Source organism: Haemaphysalis longicornis, unplaced genomic scaffold, assembly GCF_048455015.1.
Source record: "Haemaphysalis longicornis isolate Haplotype H1 unplaced genomic scaffold, Haemaphysalis longicornis Haplotype H1 scaffold_1, whole genome shotgun sequence".
Classification (NCBI taxonomy): Eukaryota; Metazoa; Arthropoda; class Arachnida; order Ixodida; family Ixodidae; genus Haemaphysalis; species Haemaphysalis longicornis.
In genome coordinates this window covers 427,201,712-427,225,520 of record NW_027526203.1, presented here as the reverse complement: position 1 = coordinate 427,225,520, position 23,809 = coordinate 427,201,712, and the positions used below count along the sequence as shown (strand labels likewise).

The following is a 23,809-nucleotide window of genomic DNA, read 5'->3' as shown; positions in this document are numbered from 1 at the left end:
TATATATACGTGTACGCCGCGGCCTTTTCCAGTTTCTTTTTTCCTCCCTGGTTGACTGCTATCGCTCCACGCTACTGATTCTAGAAGCTACGCTTTGATCCCTTTAACGGACAGTGCACAATCAATCAATCAATCAATCAATCAATCAATCAATCAATCAATCAATCAATCAATCAATCAATCAATCAATCAATCAATCAATCAATCAATCAATCAATCAATCAATCAATCAATCAATCAATCAATCAATCAAGAGTTCTTCGTTCTTTAATGTGCGTGTAAGAACAGTCGGTAGGCCTTTAACTGCGCACAAAGAAACCATCATCGTCATCATCATCATCATCACCACCTTTAGCCTACTCAGGTCCACTGCAGGACGAAGGCCTCTCCCACTGACCTACAAAAGCTCTGGTCCTGCACTGCTCAAGTCCACAGATTACCCCCGAAGTTCCGTATTTCATCCCTCCATCATGTTATTGGCCTTCCCCTTCTTCTATACCCATCTCTTGGCGTCAATTCTGTTACCCTAATTGCCCACCGGTTTTCGGTTCGTCTCACTACATGGCCAGCCCAAGTCCATTTCTTTTTCTTTATTTGAACTGTGATATTGTCAATTCTGGTTTCTTCTCTGATTAAGGTAGCACGTTTCTTGTCCCTGAGTGTTATACCTAACAGTATTCGTTCCATGTCCCGTTGAGCCGACCTAAATTTGTTTTCTAGTTTAGTTACGCACCAAGTTTCGGCGGCACACGGCATAACCGGCAGGATGCACTGGTTGTAGATTATTCTTTTGAAAGACAGAGGTAGCTTACTTTTCATTATTTGGGAGTGCTTGCCCAGTGCCGCCCCCTAACCTATTCTTCGCCGGATTTCTTTCTCGTCATTGGGGTCAACACTAACCAGCTGTCCGAGGTAGTTATATTCTCTTATTTCTTCTAGCGTTTCGTTTCCTAAGCTGAAGAAGATTTTCGTGGCATGCTTATTCCTCGTTAGCTTAGATTTGTTCATATATATTTTTAGCCTCATGGCCGTGCTTTCTGATTGTAGTTCCTCAAGCATCTAGCCCGCCTTGATTCTATCATCAGGTGACGGAAGACAACGCTCTGACAAGGCTACATGTCCGTACCTCTGGACTTCATGAGCCCCCGGACACCGTTCTTTATGTCCCAGACTGGGCGCCTGCGACACAACCGGTTGTCCAGGCTTTCGTGGACGCCACGGCATACGGCTGCATGTCACCACGGCCTTGACTCGTCCCGCTTACCCTGCCTTGAACCAGAGCTGCATGAACGAGATCCTCCGTGCTCTACCTTGCCTACTAGCAGAACGTACTGCCATTCGGGATGATCTGTATGCGCTTGCATCGACAGTTACTAGTGGGGTGAAGCTGGAAATTTTCGCAGACTAAATGGCAGCGATTCGGGTTTACGTCGCGTTGCGCGGTGTACAAGACTGACTGCATGCATTCACGTGATTATGAACACCTACCGATGACCTGTCCGTGTTTTGTGGATTCGCCAGGACATGCGTCTTACCCACACCACGGCAAATCGCGACTGCCACCGAAGAGACCTCCCACGGCCGCTACCACTTCTTCCAGTATCCACCATTGAAGAACTGTTCGTGGAAAAGGAGGACCTCTGCCGAACCACGCGTGCTTTACTTACACCGCGTGGAACTAACCTCCCCTGTGGGCTCACTCAACGAAGGAGGTCCTGCTGCGGAGGTTCGAGTTGGGGTGGCGTTATCCCCTGCAGCTAGCCACGCTTGGCGTGCCCGATATCACTCCCCGTTTGCGGACACCTGCCCCTTCTGTGTGACTCCTGCGTCAGAAGCTGACGTTGAATACCTGTTGTGGACTTGCTCAGGTCTTAGAAACACCAGAATGCAACGCCTCCGAAGCACATCGCTCTATCCTGGGAAACCCCCAGATCTTAAGCATTGGATATGGGGACCACAGCAACGGTCTCATCTTGGCTTTTTGCGGGAAACGGGTGCAATTTTGTACGTTTAAAACTTCCTCTTATGTCGTAAGGCAATTTCTCGCATTGAAAAAAAAATCTATTCTGCAGTCTCACTCAGCGCGACTATGTCGTGCGCAAACCTCAAATGACTCAAGTATTCCCCGTTTATCTTTAATCCTATGTTTCCCCAGTCAAGATTTCTAAATACCTCCTCCAGACATGCTGTGAATAGTTTTGGCGAGATGGTATCTTCCTGTTTTACTCCGTTTCGGAGTGGAAATTTATCGCTTTGACTGTGGAAGGTTGTACAGCCTCTGCATACCTCATATAGTCTTCTAGAGTCTTATGTGGGTCTCCTCTATTCCCTGGCCTTTTAGTGCTTCTAGCAGGGCTGCGGTAAGTACGTAATCAAATACTTTCTCATAATCTATAGATGCCGTGTGAAGGCGTTTAGTGTACTTTGACGATTTTTAAATCACTTGATCGACGACATGGATGTGATACATGGTTTCGTACCCTTTCCTAAACCCAGCCTGCTCTCTGGGTTGTTGGGAATCCAGGCTGCCACCTATGCGGCTAACTATAACTTTGGTAGAGAGCTTGTAAACAACTGAGAGTAGGCTGATGGGTCTGGAATTCTTAAGGTCCTTGGGATCTTAGTTCTTATGAATCAGAATAACGTTGGCGTCTTTCCAGGTTACGGACACTCTTTGAGTCTATAAGCACTACGGAAATAGTACAGCCACTTTTTTCAGTGCAATATCTCCTCCCTCCCTCTGAAGATCCACGGTTATGCCGTCGTCACCTGCAGCGTTTCCCATTTTCATGCCGTTGAGAGCCTTTCCTATTTCCTCTTTAGTTACTAGTGGTACATCGCAATTTGAGCTTGTACTCTCAGTAGTTTCCCCTCGTCTAACATCGCTGGCATACAGCCTGGTGTATAATCGTTCTGCTACCTTTATTATCTCGTCCAAGTTAGGCGTATTGATACCCTGCTCGTCTCCGAGTCCGTACATCCTTGTCTTTACCGGTGGCTAGTTTTCTCTAGTTGCTTTCAAGCTTCCCCTTATTCGCAGCGCTTCCTCGATCACTGACATGTTATATGCAAGAATGTCATTGGTTTTACTTCTGTTAGTCTGTTTCGACAGCTCGACTAATACAATCTGATCCACTGTATACTTGACATTTTCATGTTCTTACGACTAGCAATTGGTTCCATCGTTGTCTTAGTTTCCAGTCTGATCCCTACAAGTTGGTTCTCCCACAGCTGCTGCTGATTCACTGAGTGCCGATGTTAGGTTGTCATTTAGCCTGTCTACACTGATCCCGCTCTCGTCGTTTAGAAGCGCGCATTTGTTTTGAAGAGTCATTTTAAACTCCTTCGACCTTTCTCTGACTGACTCTACGCGGGGTTTCTTAGTTTTCACGAGTTTACTTCCGCGAGAAATTTCATAGAAATTTCAGTCATGGATGACGTGTTTGGACGGAGCTGCGGGAATTTTCAGCTTTTCTTCGGGAAACCTTCAGTGCAAGTGCTAATCCTTTTGCACTCAAAGTTCTAGAGCACCTTTATACCACATTCGAACCTCCTAGCACAAATAGGTTTCCATATACGAACGTTTTCTTTTTTCAGGCACGGGGATGGCCTGTAGCGTCCAGTCACACGTGTTGTCAAGACAAAACAAACCTAGCTAACTTCCGCGACAGCGCGGCCCCGTAAAGGCCATACCCGCGTTATCGGGGTTCTGTTCCGATAGTCTGACAAGTTAAATGAGCTCGCTATGCGCATTTTTGGCAAAGTTACAGCCACAGCCAACATGTAAACCAACTAGTCACCGTAGCACTAACGGCGAAACCGCCTGTGTAAAATTGCAGAATAAGCAAGTAATTCACCCGGCGGGGCCTTTAAACGGACAGACAACCGATTTTGGTCGAGTATATTATCTTTGTCCGAAAGGAAAGAGCATCACTTAGAACACCTGTATCCCAACCGGTTTCTTTGATGGCGCCCTAGAGCTTTTGAAACCGGAATTTTCAGACCTACCAGCCATTCTTGTCCCGCCAAAAGGAATGCCGATAACCATGTTAGTGAACCACGCGGCAACATACTTTAAACTGCTCGTGCGATTAACAGAGGTATTTGAAAATTTGTTCCCCGCGAAAACAACAATAAAGTACAACCTTTCACCTTTCATATTCTTTCATGCGTTTTTTCAATCACGCGTTGAAATCGATGGAATTGTCAGGGCATGTAACGTTTAGACGCTTTAACGCGTGTAACGTTTACACGTTTACACGCCACATGGCGCCACCTTTCAGGTTTCAGAAATTTTAGTGCAATATTAAATACATTTCCGCCTGTTTATCTGAAAATTCCTTGCTGCGGTTACCCCAGTATTACCTCAGTATATAAAACGCAGACCTTCATAAAAACTAGACGACAGGCACTCTAGAAAAATCGGTTTGACTGTCCCTTTGAAACTTGTCAGGGCTAGTTGTGCGGACAATTTTAATAATTATTCGTGCTAGAAGTGCAGATAAGGACAGCCCCCCTAAAATAAGAAGCAAAGACAGCGCCGCTTTAAAATTTTCAATGTTAAAAAATACATATAATATTTAAGCTTATGCAGATACTCGTGTTAAAAGATTTTCGACAAGTTAATAAACGTTTCAGCAGTTTCAGCAGCTGCGAAGTTTGCAGGTCACGTGACCAGAATACGTAATGTAGTGACACGCTTCTGCATTACAAAACGCCACCTTTCAGATTTCGGAATGTTTAGTGCCAAATTAAAATTATTTCCGTCTGTTTGCTTATAAATTGCTTGTTGTTACCCCACTATATAAAACGCTAACTTTCATATGAGCTAGAGAACAGGTACTCGACAAAAATCGGTTGTCTGTACCTTTAAACAGTTGAAATAGGTTAAAGAAACGTATTCGCTGCATCGTACAGTCACTTAGAAACGAGAAAAGCCAGTATAATAACAGCGCTCGGCGAAACACGATGTAACCAACCCCCAGTAACCGCGAACCTAACTGCCCATGCCAGCGGGGTTAAATTCGAAAACAAAAGGAAATATTTCGCTAGGCTAGGATCAAAGACTGTTGGCAAGGATAAAGAAGCCCTTCAGCAGCATCGGGCACTAAGTTACGACGGGGAATAACCCTGAATAAGGTCAGCGCTACGTCAGAAACGCCGTGCCCACACCGGGCTAGGAATAGGAAGAGACCCGGGGTGACACAGCTTGCATCGGTAAAATTTGAATAACGCGACAACCCCTGGGTGCACAGAAAAGTGCAACCACTTGCCGTGATCGCCCTAGCAAGGACTGCCTAGATGTGTAATCGGTCTTTGTGAAGAAAATACTGAAATACAGTCTTTGCACCCTTGTCGTGGTCCCAATGTACCGGACTTTAGAGAGCACAGGGTTCCCTAATTTTTTCGCATCCCTGCGAAAAGGTCACCGTTGTTGGTGGAGCGCACGATAAACAGTTTTTTGGTTTAGAATAGTACTAAAAATACGAAGGACACTAATACCCTTTCAGCACCATTTTTGCCCGGCTTATGTTCAAACTAGCCAGTTTTTGTAGCTACAGTTAAACCTAGATGTAACGATCCTCTATGTAACGAATTCCTGGATTTAACGAAGTTTATCAATTCCCCATTGCCCTCCCGTTTGAAACCCATGTGTTTGCGACCTCTATGTAACGAAACGTCGCGGCGGTTAACCGTGATGTAACGAAGTCGGCGAGCTGATCAGTCATTGTTTTTGCACTTTTACTCAAAATCGACCGGAGAAATGAACTAACTTAGCGAACACTAGCATTACCGTAAGGAGCCAGAAGCAATGAAAACGTCTGGAATCGCCTTAACACGAAATTCCTCTCGATGATTATGATGATGATGAGGATGATTATGATGATTATGATGATGATGCTGATGAACGGAGAGGCTAGCACCGTACCGTGGCTAACGTAGCAATCACTTCTGGTTTTGCTTGTGCAGAGTAACACCGGCAAGCAACAGTGACTACGCCTCACGTTTTTTTTTTTTTTTCGCCTGCACCGCAAACTACCGCGCCTTTCCACGTGTGAGTGTGGTTTCGATTCCAGACCTAAGTTTGAATGTGCCAGGCCATCCTGTCGGCGTGTATGCTATAGTCGCGAGTCTCCACTTCTGTAGGTGGTATCGGTTCGTCGGTGATGAGTGCTGCTGCTTGAAAACGAAAAGCTGTGCCTTTTAAAGAAAAGTGCACAATTTGAAATGCCGCTTCCGCTGGCGTGAAAGACGAATGTTGCCGCCTGGTATAGTATCCCATGGCTAGCACCCTCTCAACAATCTTGAGTGCGGGTAAGAGCATCACGTTCGCAAAAAGGCATTCTTTCAGCGTGAGTTTGGTTCTTGTAACGCGTTAAGGCGCCGAAAAGTGTCAAAAGCAGAAGTGATACTTCAGTTACGTTTGTTAATGCGGGACTAATTGACCTTGCTTTCTCGGAGCGCCGTGTAGTGCCTAAGCTCAGGCGAAAAAACAGTTGGCCCAAATCATACAGTTTTTAGCTGTGAAATAAATCCATGAAGGGCGAGTTCACCTTCACTGATGTAAGCATGTTGGCTTCGTTTCTGCTTCATTCCCGCGAGCCGTAACTTGAAACACGCATGTAACGAAAAATTGCTAAGTTTTGTCAACTTCGTTACATACAGGTTTAACTGTATACACTTGAGCACCGCAGTGCGGCTGGACGTCAGTGGATCTCTTTATCAGTAAGGCAGCGTCTCAGCTTATTCCTCCAGAACCACGCGTATAAAAAGCGAAACCGACAAACGCTGGCTCAATACCACTGCAGGCGTGCGCGGCAACACCATCCGCGGGAAACGTCTCTCGCCCTCGCTGTTTCTTTTTCGTCTGGCTCTGTGCCCAACCCATACAGGTATGGAGTGCTGCCTGCTCCGGAAGTAACCATCATCCCGGATACCTAAGGGGCTACACTAGAAAGGTTCAACCATGCTAGGAAGGCTCTTAGGGGCGCAAACAGCCCTCCCTCACCAGAGAAGGATCTGGCCATCCTGTTGTAGTAGTTCGCTGCCACCTCCCATGACTAACTAACTCAACTCTCGGTCCTCAGTCTCCAGCAGCTGTAGAACACCTGTCCATGGCGGTGGTGAGAAGAGCGGTGCAGAGAGGGTGCTAAGAATCTTTGGGTCCGGACAGGCCGCCTTTGGGCATTGACCCTGGCAACGTTCCAAGCACGCAGAAGCTCAGCTGTACTACTAGAGGAGGTTAAAGATAGTACAGGTAGATGCGCCAAAAACCAGCAAGGATGAGGAAGCCGTAGATAGCTTCTACTAGGACGTCGAATCAGCACTGACGAAGGCAACAACGCAGTTCACGATTGTGATGGGAGACATTAACGCAAAGGTCGGTAAGAAGCCAATGGGAGAAAGATCAGTGGGAAACTTTAGAACAGACAATCTAAACAGTCGAGGAGATACGATGGCGGGATTTTCAGACAAATAACCTGAGGTTCGTGAACACATACTTCTACAAACTAAAAAAATAGGAAACGGACATGGGAAAGTCGCTATGGTACAACAAAAACTAAATTGACTTGATTTTAAGTGACAACCTAGGCATTGTGCAAGACGTAGAGCTGCTAAGTAAGATTCGGAGCAGCGATCATAGGATGTTTAGATGCAAGCTGAAACTGAATCTCAAAAGAGAAAGAAGGAAACACAAAGAAAACAAACAAAAAATTTAACGAGGCATTCCACTCTGTGAAGGTGGATTACTAGTGAAGCTTGGGACCGGAATATACAGTCCTCCCTATTACGACGGCAGTAGAAAGGGACATTCAATATGGAGAACGGAAACTTGCCTTGACGACGGCACTGCCATCCCGAAGAGCCCGAAGAAACTAGAAAGCAAGCGCTTGAATCGCTGACAACGAGTGGATGGTGCAAACGCGTAGTACATATAGCCCACACGGGTCCCACAGCGGCAAATCTTTAAGACACCTTTATTATCTAACTGAGACTAAGGATTTGTAAAGTAATGCCTCTTGATAACTAATCTGCTCAGAATGCATTTCCAAGTGTTGGGACGTATCAGATTGAGGTCTAGGCAATGTTTCAGTCTTGAAAATGGGGCCTATCGTTAACTTATTTACTCAGGCTGCATATCGAAGTGATGAGACGTATGCGCGTGAGTTCCAAATGGATGCTTTGAACGGCGTACTACTTTGATGGTGACCGCGTGTAATAGCACACATACGCACCGGGACATTCGTTTTCAAAATTCTTGCGCTATATATAGAGCACCTCGCGCTTTAAAGACGCGGAATTTTTTGTGTAAGGGCTAGTATTAACACGAAAAGCGTAATATGAAAACACAAGACATCATTATGCAAACAGCAAAACAACAGGACAATTACTACTACAGAAAAATAAATTCCGTCCGAAGGAACGACAAAATGAGTATGCCATACAGTTTTAAGGGAGAGAATAGCAGCTACCTACTACTGCGCAAGTGCTTGAACTCGACCGATGGTGTAAGCTGTCAAAATATCTACATCTTCTGAATAAAAGGTTTAACTGATGCCTCAACAGGGGAAAATGTTACAGGAGCACCGATAAGGATGGCATTTACTTGTTAAAAGGGCATGTTACCTGAAGCTCAGAAAGAAGGCCACAACTTCTAACTTGTCCAGGGATCAGCTTAGAAAGAAATGAAGGTCAGATTTATCGCCAGAGTAATAATAATAATAATAATAATAATAATAATAATAATAATAATAATAATAATAATAATAATAATAATAATAATAATAATAATAATAATAATATGTGAGAAATTTCGTCTCTGACCTTCCTTGCCACGTCACATAGAGCAGTGGAGTGTTCTAATACGACTCCATTCCAACTCGGTATGCCGTCTGATTCTAGTACAAATGCGTCCTTGCTACGACGCACCTTCGCTAAAACTATACCTTGGTTATCCGCTACGCAGACACCTGTGGTTCCATACGTTTGAAGCTTTCATACCTTAGGATCACAGTTCTCCGCCTCACGCAGGTTTGAAGAAGCGCACAGCACGAAGGTGTTTAAAAAAACGCGAAGTTTTTAGCGCGGTGCTACGATGTAGGGCCATGTGGGCTCAAGGGTCACAGGGTTATTTACACAGGCGAAAGCATCCTTAACGTAGACAAACATTTGCAGAGCCTTCATAGTTCGTGTTTTTTTTTTTTTTTGCGGTTCTAGAATTCTTAGGTCGGTGGATTCAGGTGCACTTACCTTTCTCAGTCTGCACGCGCTCCGGTGTGCAAACAAGCATGCAGTCTTTGGCACCTTACTGTGTGCCGTATTTTTCAGGTCATATGCAGAGAGCCAGTGATGAGGGTTGTGTCTTATCCTTGTGAACGGGAGAGGTGAGTGTGTCGAAAATGTGATTTGAAATAAGCTTCGTTCGACGACAGCCTTACAAATGGCGAGGATGTTCGGAAATGTGAGTCAATAAATAAATATTTGCTCCGAGTGAAGATTGCACGGCCTACTTTGTTTCAGACCATAGGCAGTCCTTTTTCAAGGACAGCTCATTTCTTCAAAGTCGTGAAGCAAGTATAATTTGCGACATACATTTGAAAAGTGTGTATAACATTGATTCAAGAAATAGCAATGCCTTTAATGATGAAGATTGCGAGGAGACATAGAGAAACAGAAAGCGCTCTTCTTAATGAAAACTGTACAATTCGGCTTTGCTAACGCCTCAGCTTGCTACTGCGCTGGGGTCATTTAAATGCAAATACAAAAAGAAGACGCTAAACAGGAGCTCAGTAACGAAGTGAGGCAACTTCAAATAAAAAGAAATCGTGGCCGCACCGACGAAGAAAATATCTGTCCCGCCTGAAGGGAGGTGCAAGTACACTGAAGTCAACCGCTAACGTTTAATCGAGACATCTTTGTTGAAATTTTGGGAGTGAAGTCAATGAATAGGGAAGCTGTTGGGGTCTCTCGGATGCCCCCATTAAGCACGTGGACTGAGATACCCATCTCTGAAGTTTGCCGCCTGATTCATCGGCGTTGCAGTTAATGCCAAATGTAGCAGAACCCCGGTTTCGGGCTCTTTTCCATTTGAACGTCTACCGAAAAGCCAACAGATTCAATACAAAGTGTTCCCATTCAGTTTCCATCACAGTCCTTGAAATATCCTTTGGGCGGCGTGATGAGCACTATGTATCGGTGTCTATATGCTTGTTTGAGTGAACGAGCTTGTCTTACAAAGAACAGTTGCCTGACATCGCAAATATTAACATGGACTTTCAAAGGAAGGCGTTATTATGGAAGGTGTTATTAAGCCGGCGTCATCGTCGTGGACAGTGAATGGCCCACAAAATGGCCGATGGCTCAAAGAATAAAGAAGAGTCCAAAGAATGCCCGCGCTGAAGCCAAATTTCTCGGGGAAGCTTCTGTAACCAATGTAAACTAACTCAGTTGAAACAAATATTGGGTAGATTTTGATATGGGTGGAAATCGAAAAAGTGGTTTCATGAATGCGAGACCAGAATTAACACCACGCCAGCTCACTGGCGTTAGTGAACTGAAGGTGGACCTAGTAAATGCGTTGTGACCTTCGACTTAGAAACGTGTGTTAGAGACAAGTACAGAAGGCTAAATGAGTAATTCGAGCATGATGATTGCGGAAGTGGGAATTAGGGGAGCAGCAAAGTGAGTTTCCGTAAAATGCCCTTTCTGTTTGGCAAAACGAATGCGGGTATGTGCTCAATAACTAACGGAGCGAAGTAGTAAAAGGAGACTGAAATGGAAAATGATATGATGATGATAATGAGTGGACACATTCAAGAAGTGTACACTAACGTTTTTTTTTTTCCTACATCGTAAGGAGTGTCGAGGTGTCCTCGTAACAATCAAATACTTTAACAGCAGAGCTGTTTAAAAAGCTTTTAGTTCCGCCGCCGCGTGTTACCAGAAAATCATGCACCCACCCGTCAAATTACGACGATGGTTGAATGCGAAGCTTTCTCGTGACCGATTTTTCGATTGTCTTCTAATTTTTCCAAACCGCTTCGCCCATGTCGAAATGGACCGATTGGATAGACGCCGGATTCATAACGTGTAGGGCGCGGGTTAGGTTCCGGCCACGGCAAGCTTTTTTCTTTCTCTTCGGTGTTTTCGCGTTACACGCGCCATCAATGAGAGCACGGAAGCTTCGCTTTAAAAATACAAGGGAAAAATACCGAGCGCACGTGAACATGCACCTCGTGACGAGCCCCCGGCGACAGCCCGCCCGACCATCGAGAACACTCTGCCCAGCGTTCGGGGCGTGATCTATCGCATGCTGTTCTCCTCGCCAGTTCACGTGTGCTCGCGTATGAAGTGGGGAGCACAGATGCCGAGTTCGCGAAGCTGGTTGCCAGAGGGGCCGCCAGGTCTGCTGCTTCTCCAGCCTTGCACCACTAGTGCAAGCTGCCCCATTTTTTCAGCGTAATCTCTTTCGAACGTTCCCTAACGTAATTCACCGTCACTATCGGAAGTTCATCATTAATGATCAGTGGTAAAAACTGGACACAAAAGCGGGACACAGCGCTGCTGTTTGCGAAGGATCTAGCAGATTATCTCCGGCAACAGAGCGATGTAGACAAGAGTCGAACGCCAGCTAGCGCCATTTTGCGGCGGCCACTCAAATCACTGGGATCGTATAACTGCCGCACCTTCAGCGTATGAAAAAAAAATCATAAAGAAGAATACAAGGGCCTAGGGTCTTCATTATTTAATAAAAAAACGGCTTATATTGCCCCTAAAAAAATCTTCTCAGCAATGCACTTGTGGTAAAAGGTGAAGCGAACTTTAAGGGGCTGGCGTAAGCTAGGTGTTTGTAAGTTGGCTTTTCCACATTGTCGGTTGCACAGTGAAGCACGGCCATTTATGGAGGGAGTATTGTTACAGAACACGGTTTTAAACACTTTTGTGTTATCGAACAAATCCTGAAACAATTATGTAGCAATTACTCGCTAAGACGACTCTGCCATTACACAGAGCTTCATTGACTTGTCTTGACTAGTTAGTTCATGGTGAAGTTGTAAACGTTACAGAATTACTCTCCACTGTCAATACATCACCATCTACGGAGGGAGTATAGGTACAGAAAATGATGATAACTCGTGTTTTACCGGAACTATCCTGAAAAAAAAATTATATGACGATTAGCCGGTATGATGACTGTAAAACTATGCCCCACAGCTTCGCTGGTTATCCTTCTTCACAGAAGGGAGAAGCACTGAATTTTTGTCCGTTCCTCCCCTCTGTGGCTCGCTTTCTTTTTTTGCTGATCATGAATATTCTCCAACGCACCCAACTCACAGCCCTTTTGTGTCTGCGAAGGCTCCGAGGAACGCTCAGTTTCATTTCAAACGGTTTTCAGTTCCTTTTTCTCGGAGGGAGTCGAAATGCCGAGAATGCACTGATCCAGGAATGCATTTTATCAAGCAAAGGGTAACACCACCGCGATAAGGAGGCCGCACGTCATGCTACCACGTCCTTCTCCCAGCCACAGACTCGCGTGATACTTGTTTCTAAACTGGTGATATTTTCTGACGCCCTTAAACTTTGCCGATCCCTCCCGCCAATTATCTATGTGGTCTTCACTCTGGTTTATGACGTGTTGATACCAGCGAGTCACCAACTCCAGTGTATTCGGCTCCAGCAATTGCAGCTTGCTACAATAGAGGGACAATTACAAGATTAACAGGCAGCCTCTGGGTAATTAGCTTGCTAGTTAGCCCGCTACTCACATTACACGCTTGTTAACTGCCGCTGTGACACTGTGACATCGGTAATTTTATTTGAATTGCCGCACTTTCGATTTAAATCCATTTTTTTATTTCCAAAGAGCGAAATACAATGTTAATGGTTTTGTGCTAATCACAGCCCGGTGTTAATCAATGATTAAGCGTCCGCTTCGTTACTTCTTGTTTAGTACACGTACCTCCTATGGATAATTCATATGGTGGCACATGAAGTCGCCCGGTACAGTTTGCCAAAAAAGGTATGTCTTTCTCTTTAAAGGTATCACATCCCAACTTGTCGTGCGAAGCGTTTTCCTTTCCTTTTCTTCTGAAGCATCCTCGCGCGCGCCTTGTAATTAATTATAGTTTCCCTGTTACAACCGGGCTTCAATATATAACTACGCATTCATTTGGATGCGCGGTCTTCTCGTCTCAGGCGCATAATTGCATTATTTATGAGTAATGCGAGGAACCACTTAACGCTTTGACAGCGCAGCGTAAACATTCATGAGAGTGCAATTGTTTATGGACTTATAGAACCTAGCGGTGGAGTAATTTCCAGCGCCTCGCTTTGAACAGCCCCAAACAGTGTGACCCAGATACAGCGGAAAGATACTCGTAGAGAATTAATCGTTCTTATTAATAACATCCCATTCGCCTTCCTAAAAGATCATTATGTCGAACAAAAAAAGCTTGTTATGACATACAATTAAGCGAAAGTTAGAGTGAACTGCCAATCCATCGCCTACCCTTTCTTAAACAAAAAAGAGGGACACATCTTTAACATCTAGAAACCGGAGCAGCAGCGAGGAAGGAGAGCGCATTTTTGACAGATGAGTTCTTGCTGCGTTGTTTTGGCTCGGTAGCGAGTGTGTTCGGCGTGATCACAGCAAGAAGAAAAAGGAAACAGAGCGAAGTCGAGAAACGCTCTCTTGCTAAGCGAAGTTTTCCTGGAGGGCCCACAGGAGACATTTTTCCTCTACACAAGAAGCACGGATACGATGGCCATTCTCACCCCGAAAACTACCGGAGGATTTATACTTCGTTCTTGCTCTTGCTTTACTTGTACATTTACCGCACACGCGTTCCCGCGTTCTTTGCATTTGAACAGTTTGTTTCACGCAACAAAAGACTTAGGTGGAAATACTTGTTTCAGAAAAGAGAACCGACATCGCCAGGCATGGCGATTCGGCGTGTTCTTGCTGTTGTTGTCGCTGCTGCTGTTTTTCTTCTTGCATCACCTTTCTCTTTTTGGTATGAGCAAAGTCATGCAAGCGGGCAGACACGAGCGTGGAAAACGTTATACAAGGAGCAGAGAACACATTATTGTTTTCCATGCGTGGATTGTTCGTAGCTGGGCCGCTGTCCCTTTCTCTCGCGTACCTGGGTATTGCTGGAACTTCACGAGCGCCCTCGCTGAAAGCGGCCGACAGCGCCTTTGAAATTTAAGCCCTATGCATTTTTCAACGATGACACCCTTGCGTGAGCTCAGGTCCACGCGCTGTGTTTGAGATGGGAGTGAGGTGATCGCCATTTTTTTTTAGATATATATTCTCCAGCCACCAATGCGCTATTGTCGTTGTACTTGTTTCTTTCGCACACCTTCCCGTGGTTTTGCTTGTTCTTATTTTGGCTGCTGCAGGGGTGTCCAGCCCGGCTTTCAAAGGCAGAGCTGGCTCTGTTACAGCCGCCGACGGGCTGGCGCAGTGCAACGTCACAAACGGCCAGTAGTTCCCTTTTCTCTACTGGAATAATTTGTATAGAGTTGCGAGTAACGAAGCGAATCTAACCGCGTGTAATTGAACATGTAATGAGAACAGCCTAAGGAAAAGAGCGTGGCAGTGGACGTATGCGTGTTGCTTTTTCAGTCCGTTACGGGGCTCGGCGGCTACCACAAGTCGGCAGTACACTGTCCCTGTAATCAGGTTTTAATTAAGGGAACAAATCCCCTCGCAAACGCGATCGAGTGCAGTTGGTTGCTCTGTGCTTTCGGTGAACCCGAAATCGGAGCTTACGCAGCTGCGCGCGTCGCACCAGCAGCCGCACAGGATAAGGCGAAAGTGATCGCGCGGCTTACAAAGGAGTGTGTCGTCCCTTCTCAGCGCTGCTTTTCCTGACTCGTTTATAGCCTTTCGTGTTTTGGGGATGCCGTTGGCGATATGATTTAGATTCTGGCAATGATAGAAGCGTGCCAAGGAGTTGGAATTTGTGTTTCTGCTTCCGACGAAATCAAGTTTTGCCATGTACTTGCTCACCAGAGAAGTGTCCTTTTTCGAAGCAAACAACTGAAATCATGTAGAATTAAAATGGGCCCCTCATGTTAAAGCCGACGGCTAAAAGTGATTGTTCAAAATTACGTTATTGAATTGTGGTTCAGTAAGTAACTTGTACCGGGATAATTATTTCCTTTTTGGGGATAGGCATGCATGAGCGGGTAGCCGCAACGTCCGGCTACCCGCTCATGCAAGTAGTCAGGCAACCCGCTCAGGTTTATCTACGATGACGGAAATCACTTCGTAAGAGTATCGACTTATACCAGATGGAGAACAGGTTCTACTGCGTGCGCCGGGGTGATGAAACCGGTTGTGCGCATGCGTAGGCAGGCCGACCGTGTCCCGGCGCGGAGCCGGGATCGGTTCTCCGCTGTCCCACTGTGGAGTACGGATTCAAAGAGGACAGCGTTTCGTCCTTTTGTTCTTCCTTGTCTCGTCCTTTGCGCTGTTTTTCTCACTTTGAATATGCATGGAGCCATTGTTGACTACCCTAAACAGAAAAAGCTTTGCGAAAAATTGAAAAGCAGGCATTTCATGGCAGTATAAATTTAGTCAAAATATTCATGATAAAATACGCATCGGCCATGCGCAATCAAGCCAGCCTAGCGACTTTGTTTCGCCGCCGTCGCCTCGCTGCAGATCGGCTTTCGGTCTTCTTTATCATGAGGACCCGAACGGGTGGCCTTCTCTTCCGCTTTGCGTCCAAGTGTCCCCTGCTGCGGATATTGTGTTTCCTAAACCTGGGGTCGCCAACACCTGTTTTGCCATCTTCAAGTGCGGAATAACTGCTGCGACGCCACTGATTGCAAGTGCCCACGCAGCACATAGTGAAATCGCATGCGCCGTCCTGCGGGGCAGATCGTTTCGATTGATGTGATGGGGTCTGCTGGTAGCAGTGAGACTCCGGTTCTGTAATAGATTCGTGTTGACGAACAGAATTCACTTCTCCCGTCCCTCCCGTTCGTTACAACCCTTTCCGCCTCACTCCTCTTCCTCATCTTCTCTTCCTCTTCCCCCCTATGTCGTCCCCTCCCTTTTCCTCCCTTACCTTCCTTCCCCCACTCTCTCCGCCATCCTCGCCACTCTGTCCTCCTCCTGTGCTCCCTCCACCCTCTTTGCCACTCTGCTCTCCCGTGCACATTGGCCGAGGCTTCAAGCCTACATGCAGCGTAACACGCTTACTGCCTATGCACCCACATGCCACACAGTGGGTGCAGTAAGCCGAGAATGCCAATCGCTGAGCCCAGGGATGCAGGTTCGATTCGCGGCCGTGGTGGCCGCTTTTCTGATGGAGGCGAAAAGCGAAAACTCCCGTGTCTTCGAGATTTCGGCGCACGTTAAAGATCCCCAGGTTGTCGAAATCAATCCGGAGCCCTCCACTACAGCGCGCCTCATCGGCTGTGTAGCGTCGGCGTGTTAAACCCCACAATCAATCAATCAATCAATCAATCAATCAATCAATCAATCAATCAATCAATCAATCAATCAATCAATCAATCAATCAATAAATCAATCAATCAATCAATCAATCAATCAATCAATCAATCACAGAATTTTAATCACAGCTCTCAATATGCATATACACATACACTGGATCCATTGGCTAACCGCAATAATAAAAAGATTACATACATACATTTACGCGACCGGATCACTACTGCACCTGCACATTTAATGAGACCCTGCACTATGTCCAGCGCTACCTCACGTGACGCCAGCTTATATGGCACCTGTCATTCCTCAGAACGCCTGATAATGCGTCTCAATCAGTATAGTTTCCAAAGCATAAGACGCAAGTTTTATTACAACCGGTAACACTACACTAAAATTTCTTTTGTGGTTCCTTTTTTGGCTGCTTCGCGAAAACAGACGCACCGTGAAATTGTGGTGATGTCGTAAACGTTGTTTTTCATTCACAAAAATAAAAGAAGCAACTCCCCTGAAAGCGTGCCCTGTTGCTCGTCTCTTGAGGTTGGAAGTTCAGTTGCCACGGTTTCACCTGAAGCACTTGTTACAAGTAAAGTAAATCCCACACCCGCTTTCCGGTACAAAGCAGCATTGAGACTGGTTTAGTTTCTTTCTCTTTTGAACCAAACTCTGCCCCAAAGTGACAGCTTATTCCCCCGGGTACATATATACTCCTACAGATAAACTGCGATGGCCATCTCACATGGTCTGTTGAGCCCGCATGTCGAATGACATTGTGCCCTTACTCCTCTGTAACCAGGTTACATGCTGGGTTGACCAAAACCTCTGTCTGTTGCTGCAGTTGCTCCTCCATGCGTTTTCTTTCCGCTTTTGGGGCAAACTGAACGCAGAGAAGATAAACTAAATTTACCCATCGTAGGGCAGGCGATCGACTAAAGGATTAAAGTTGCAATGATTCCGTCGTGTATACACCATAAAACCTTATGATTGTTATGTTATAATCATCATCACAATCATCATCATCATCATCACTATCACCTTCACCAACATCATCATCACCATCCTAAGTTTCATCGGCTGTCCCTGGACACGTAAGATAACGTTTTATTAATGGGTTGACTGTTTGAGTATGTTCGGTCCCAGTTTGTGTTCATTGTCTTGCGGGAACGTAATCTGGGCTCCACGTTTCCCTTCCACTAAAGCTACTCGTTCACATACAATTCGCAGTTCGGGCTTGGATCCTGTTGAAATCTTTTTGCTCTCTGCGGAAGAATCAGTGCCCAATGTAACCTTCGTTTATTCCTTGTTGCCGATATAAGACGTGATCATTCGGTAAAATGATTATATTTTAAGTCATAAAATTGCCTACATGGTTGAGAAATTTGAAGGTGCACATTTGTTATTTCAACCACATCCAGGCTCTCGCGTGCAGCTTCAAGTGCATCCAGGGGTGCATGAATGACCCCGTGCATGACCCCGTGGGAATGCGCTTTAAGGCGCCCGTAAGAAGCAATGTGTACCTGTCGATTATGGTGTGATGCCGAAAATGTGAGAGAGTAGCCCAACAGACTGCGGCCTCCTGAAAATTTGGTGACGTTGGCGTCCAGTCGGTTTCTCGTCTCGTCACTCCCAACTAAACCGAAAAAATATTCCTACACACCGTAGCTATAAGCTTGCTTCTGTCCAGTATATTGTTTATGGACCATTGTATTTCTGAACCAGATTTAAGCTACTGTACGGGTAAAAAATATATTTGCTACGCGTTCAGACGCCCCGTGGTTGAATGCTTCGTCGGTGCATCTGAACCATGTAGGTCCAATATCTTGAACATACATGTTTCAAGACGCGCCTTTATCAATAACGCATGCCAACTAAAATAATGTTAGGTTACATGGAGGAAGACAAATTCTTCAGCAAAGATTGTCCCTTTGCTTGGGTGACTCGACTTGCACTTATTTTTTGCATCCGAATGCTTCCTATGAATCACCTGTGGCTGCTACCAAATCGCTCCTTACACCGGATACGTTTGTTTGCAATCAACAATCAGTGCATATATGTTCTTGAGTGAACAAAGGACAGAGAAACGTTAACAATTGATAGAAACGCAAATGTTGAATACCAGTCCTGCTTTCTGGCTAGGGGTTACTCTACTGCGGCAGTTTCCAAACGGAACGTGTGTCAAAGAACCTATAGTGAAGAAAACGGGAAACCAAAGGAGCCCTCACCGAGCACGGAAAGCCGCACAGCGGACGCCTGTATGTGGCCGTCGGCGCGTGTCACTCGGCAGATGTAGAGGCCTGCGTCAGGCAGGCCCAGTGCCTTGACCTTGAGTGCAGCAGGAGACCCCAGCAGGGCGAAGTAGGCGCGCGGCGCCCAATCCCGGCGAGGTTGGTGGCGGCCCTGCATCAAGTTGGCGCGGCCCGCGAAGTGGACCGCATATACGGGCTCCGGATGTGGATCACCGCGGCGGTGCCACTCGACGCGCACGGGAGACGCAGTGGCGCCAGAAGCTCCCCGCAGGGCGACACACGGCAGCTCAACCTGACCGCCCTCCTGGCCCACGTAAGATGGAGGCTCTTCCTCCTCGAGCGCCGGATCGTCTGCACAGATGGGGCAAAAACGCGCACAGCTGTAGCGGAAACCATGCACAAGTCACATCAGCACCGAAAAAAACACTCGCCAAGGTCGCCGCCGCTTGGAATGTAAAGCTCCGTGCGCATTAGCGTCGAACTTGCCGTGCCGCCCTGCCGACGGCCGCCAGCGGCGTCGCGCCGGAGCCTTCACCCGCAGCGCGGGCGACGCCGCAGGCGGACGTAGGCAGGGCGGCACGGCAAGTTCGACGCTAGTGTGCGCGTACCTTAAGTCACTGAAGCAAGGACGAAGGCATTAAGAAAAGGCCACAAGTCGCTGACTGAACGAGGAGATGGCTGCAAATTTCTTTGATTTGGCTTAATTTTTGGAGGTTGTGAGCGGATCCAGACCTGCATTGAGATCAGGAATTGGCCCCACCAACTCGCCGCACTACCTATCCTGTGCGCAGCTTATTTCTGCAGTATGTAACAAACTGATGCTTTCTTTGCCTATACCTGTTGTAACAAGCAGGAAAATGCCATTGTCGCGCATTTTGAGGTGTGCAGCAATAGCAATGAAATGGCATCTAGAGCTCTGATCAGTGTATCCGTGATCATTCTGGGTTTGGCAATTCTTACGGTATTGGAGGATCCCACGGAGTAATTAATTGTTGGGAATAAAGGCTTTCAAGTATAGCTACATCACTACCCTTTAGTTATGTTGATTACGCGATTGCGAGGACAGTCAGTCAGCTCCCTTTTACGTTATCCTCTGCTTAATAATATTGTTATTTCGAGGCGTTTAGGCACCCAGAGGCCGCTTTGTGATCACTGTAGACGACGTCCACCTGATATATATGCCAGTAAAATTGTAGAGTTTCGTACAAAGACTGCATCAAAACAGCTGCAAGATACATGCGCTCGTGCACGCACCACTGGTTCCTACCAACAAAGCCGAGGAGCGCCCCGGGTCGCCCCGTTTATGCTCCCTTGACGCCAAACAAACCGCCCTTGACCGATGCACGAACATTCCAATCCTAGGAATGAGCTAAGCCACACGCTCTCGGCATACTAGCTGTTGCGAGTGTGTGATGGTGGCTCATGCAGATTCTTTTGCGGTATTATTAAGGTGAGCTTATGGGTAGCATTTTTTGGGTAGGAACCCAGAGTTTTGAGGGGTTCCGACGAAAGTTTCATCAGTGCTTTTCGGGCTACAAAGGTTTTCCTGGTCGAGAAGCTACTATACTCGGGAACAAGTTAAGAACAGCAATAGTTCATGTGCGGTATCACTCCGCCTAAGCGACGGACCCGGATGTCAACGGGCGCGCGTGTTTTGAAAGGGAATTGCCAAATGCATGATATCGTCTGCCTTTTTTCAAGCAATTTGTTTGTCGTCGCTGGAGTCGTTTATAAGCATATCAACTCCAAAAAATCAGGGAAACGGCTCGTGCAATGTTTAAAATATTCCCACTAATGCCCTACTTGCGCCGCGCGGAGTAACATCCGGCTGCGGTGATGAGGCACAGCGGCAACTTCCGTGGCCGTTCTTAAGTTGTAACCAAGTGTAGCGCTACCTATGGGTCTCCTGTAATAACACACTCGAAAACAAAGTATATATGGGCAGCAGCTTTCCAAGCTAGGTGGCACGGTTTATACACTCCAACATTGCTTGGCGCACAGGTAGCCTTGTACAGGAAATTACGTCGCACATTTATTAAGGGCTCACATCGGATGCGTCTTGCGAAAATAAATTACACACCCGGGATAAAAACCAACGTCTCAGATTGCTTGTATAAATGTAGTATAAAAGCAACAGTAAACAAGACTGGGTCTCGCGCTGTCGCGAGCGGCGCAAAAAAATACAGTAAAAAAGTTGTTGGGGTAACAAACATCACCCGAGAGAGGCGAGACAAAACCAGAAGAACAAAACATGAAGATATTTCCTCACGCTGTGGCGAGCGGCGCCAAACACAACAAAGATAAAACTAAAGAGCTCCGCTCTACCGAGGCCAACGACTGCGTTCGGCTGGTATAAATTGCACAGATCCGCTCAACTCCTCCCTATCGCCTGAAAAGACAGCGCGACGAATAGGATTCAACTATGAAGGCTACGCACTATATGGCAGTCCCCCCTTTCGGCATACTGTTTTTTGTATGTGCATATGAATAACACATAAACGTCGTCTTTCAAACGATGATTTTAATGTTTCCGTGGCCGAGTGGCTATCGCGCCTTACTTTCGATGGTGGACGCCGCAGGTTCGACTGGCAGCACTGCCGGAAGTAAGTAATTTTAATGCGAGAGAGGCTTGTCGAGCCAAATAGCCGCCAGCGAATTCGAGTCACGTGGAGGGGCGGAAAGTTTCCCCCATCCCGAAGTCCGCCGAGTGGCGCTGCGATCCCGACGTCATTATAGCTCCTTTCTATAGCTCCCATAAGGAGCTTCGTGCGGGAGGTGTATAGAGGAACTCTGGACGTAATTGTTCACCGCCGCCGGGAGAAAACAGTGAAGCAAAATGGAGAGACGAGCTAGTTGGTGAACATCCATGAGCGAAACTTAAACGCAAACAGCCACAGGGACGAGAAAGGGAAACGACACCAGCGCTGGTGTCGTTTCCCTTTTTCGTCCGTGTGTCTGTTTTCGCTTAAGTTTCACTCATGGGAGAAAACACACCCGAGTACGTTGGTAGCGGTGAGTACACGTAGGCGATGTCTGACTGTAAGCGGCGCTCTTCTAAGTCTTCGTCCTCTACGAGTGCTGATGGCGCATCTAGACCTGATCCTGCTCGGCCATCGCGTTCTTCTCTTAAAGCAACGGTTTAGCGTCATCTAAGTTTTCATATATGCTTTATTCTAGCTGGGAACGGTTACACCATCGCCAGCGTCAAAACGTCGGTCGTCTTCAACGTCTCGCATGCCCCTCACGAATTCAAAATATGGGTCATGTCCCCAAGGGCACTGTGGATTGCGCATAGTAAAGCAGGTGCACAGACAATTCTGTGCTGCCCATCCAGTGTACGTGCAGAATAAATCCGCAGTATGTAAATACCGGTTTCTTTCCCGGCCTGCAGCAAAATCAACAGCAACCCTCTGGCCATGCCAAGTTGTCTTGGTACACTCTGTGCTTATTTCTTGTGGCGTGCAATTCAGCTTTTGCGGTTTCCCTCTCGCGTGTAGAGCAAACAAGGGCTGAAAGAGGTAGCAGGTTGAAGAATCGAACTGCATATACGGTTGGGCACTGAACTTCTTATTCTAATCAAGTTTTAAAAAGAGGTGGGGGTGGTTGTATATGGTTCTTCAGTTCTTCGTCTTGGTCCAGTGGTCACATAAAAAGTACAAAACACTAAAGCTATATCGGGAGCATCATTTAAAACGGAATGACTAAAGGAACAGTCGAAACAGCAAGCCCCATGCTGTGCACCCGTGCACGGTGCGAGATAGATACGAAAAAATTGGCCGCCATCCCGCCCTGCGAACGTGAGTTTCCAGCGAAGTTGTGTCAAACACCACACATTCAGTATGTTTTATTATTACGTTAGAGTAATGGTAGTGATAATGGCTTTGTGGTCGCTGTGGTAGACCGTTAATGGTTCCGCGACCATTTTCGCTGCATTCTTTGTCAAGACCAAATCCAAACACGACCTGTTCGGCGTGGTTGGTTGGTTGAAATCGTTGTAGCATTTCAGTCCAAAGTTATTCCTGATAAACGACAAGAACCAGTCCTTGTTGGCGGGTTTCAAAATGTCAATGTCGAAATCACTGACGATAGCTAATGGTGTGACTGTTTGGGGTCTCACCCACGCAAAGTGTTTTCGAATAAAGTTCTAAATGTCTGTTTTGGGTGTTCCAGGGTTGACGTAAACTGTAAAGATTAGCATACCATTACTGGTCCTTACACCACACACATCCGCACAGTCGCTGATGTCTTGCTGTAACATTTGGGACCACAGTACGTATGGTTCGAAAGCCAAATGTTCCTTTGGATAGATCGCTATACCAGAGGCTCTTTCATCAAGGCACTCTGCACGTGTGATCCCAGTGTACCCGGTGACTTGGATGCGTTCGTCCGACCATGTTTCGGAGAAGCACAGACGAGGTACATCTTTTAAGATGAAATCATGTGTAACATCGAAGGAATGTGCACCGAAGGCACACGCATTGAGAGCAGCAAGTGCAAGCGTGTGCGGCTCGTCGAGTATGGCCTTGCATCGTTTCGCGACTCTTGGGAGTGGATGATTTTCAAGTCGCCTAAATTCATCGTGTAGCACGTAGCGGTTCGATTGATTGATTGAGAACGCGTTTATCCTATTGTGTTGCGCTTGGGCGCTGCCATGGATAAGCGTAAGGTTGGTAGGGGCGTTTGTAGGGAAGGGGAAAGTTGGAAAGAATAATTATGACACCATTAACTGCGTCTGCTGCCTGGAGGCAACGCTGCAGTGGCCTGAAGTCGTAGCCGTTGTAGTATCCTGCGCATCGCCGCAAAGCCGCGCACCAACGACTGGTGCTGCAGGGTCCAAGAAAAAAAGTAACAGGGCGCGCCACAAGCTAGTAGCGTACCGCAGCAGGAGTTTTAGGCGGCGGGCCGGACAAGGACTAGAGAGACGTGGGCTAGGGTCCAAGCCGCACGTTGGTGAGGGCACGGTACCGAGGAATACTGTAGTGGCGCAGTCCCACACTAGATGTTGTAGGTCTGCCCTGGTATGGCAAGTGCTGCAGGTGCTCGGGACACTAGGAGAGGCCCCACGGCGATGAAATCGTTGGAGCGAAAACGGTGTGAG

The 23,809-nt window shown here is 46.7% G+C and overlaps 2 protein-coding genes across 2 annotated transcripts in view; one reads left to right on the top strand and one right to left on the bottom strand.

Moving 5' to 3' along the window:
• LOC144155693 (uncharacterized) overlaps window positions 1-23,809 on the top strand; it is a 654,708-nt gene that overhangs the window by 555,054 nt on the left and 75,845 nt on the right. The gene's annotated exons all lie outside the window — the stretch shown is intronic.
• The window catches only part of LOC144155692 (neural cell adhesion molecule 1-like), a 578,531-nt gene that overhangs the window by 504,837 nt on the left and 49,885 nt on the right, over window positions 1-23,809 (bottom strand). Inside the window, exon 2 of the mRNA XM_077687293.1 lies at window positions 18,688-19,062. Coding sequence (XP_077543419.1) covers window positions 18,688-19,062 — 375 coding nt within the window. The remainder of the gene's footprint in view (window positions 1-18,687; window positions 19,063-23,809) is intronic.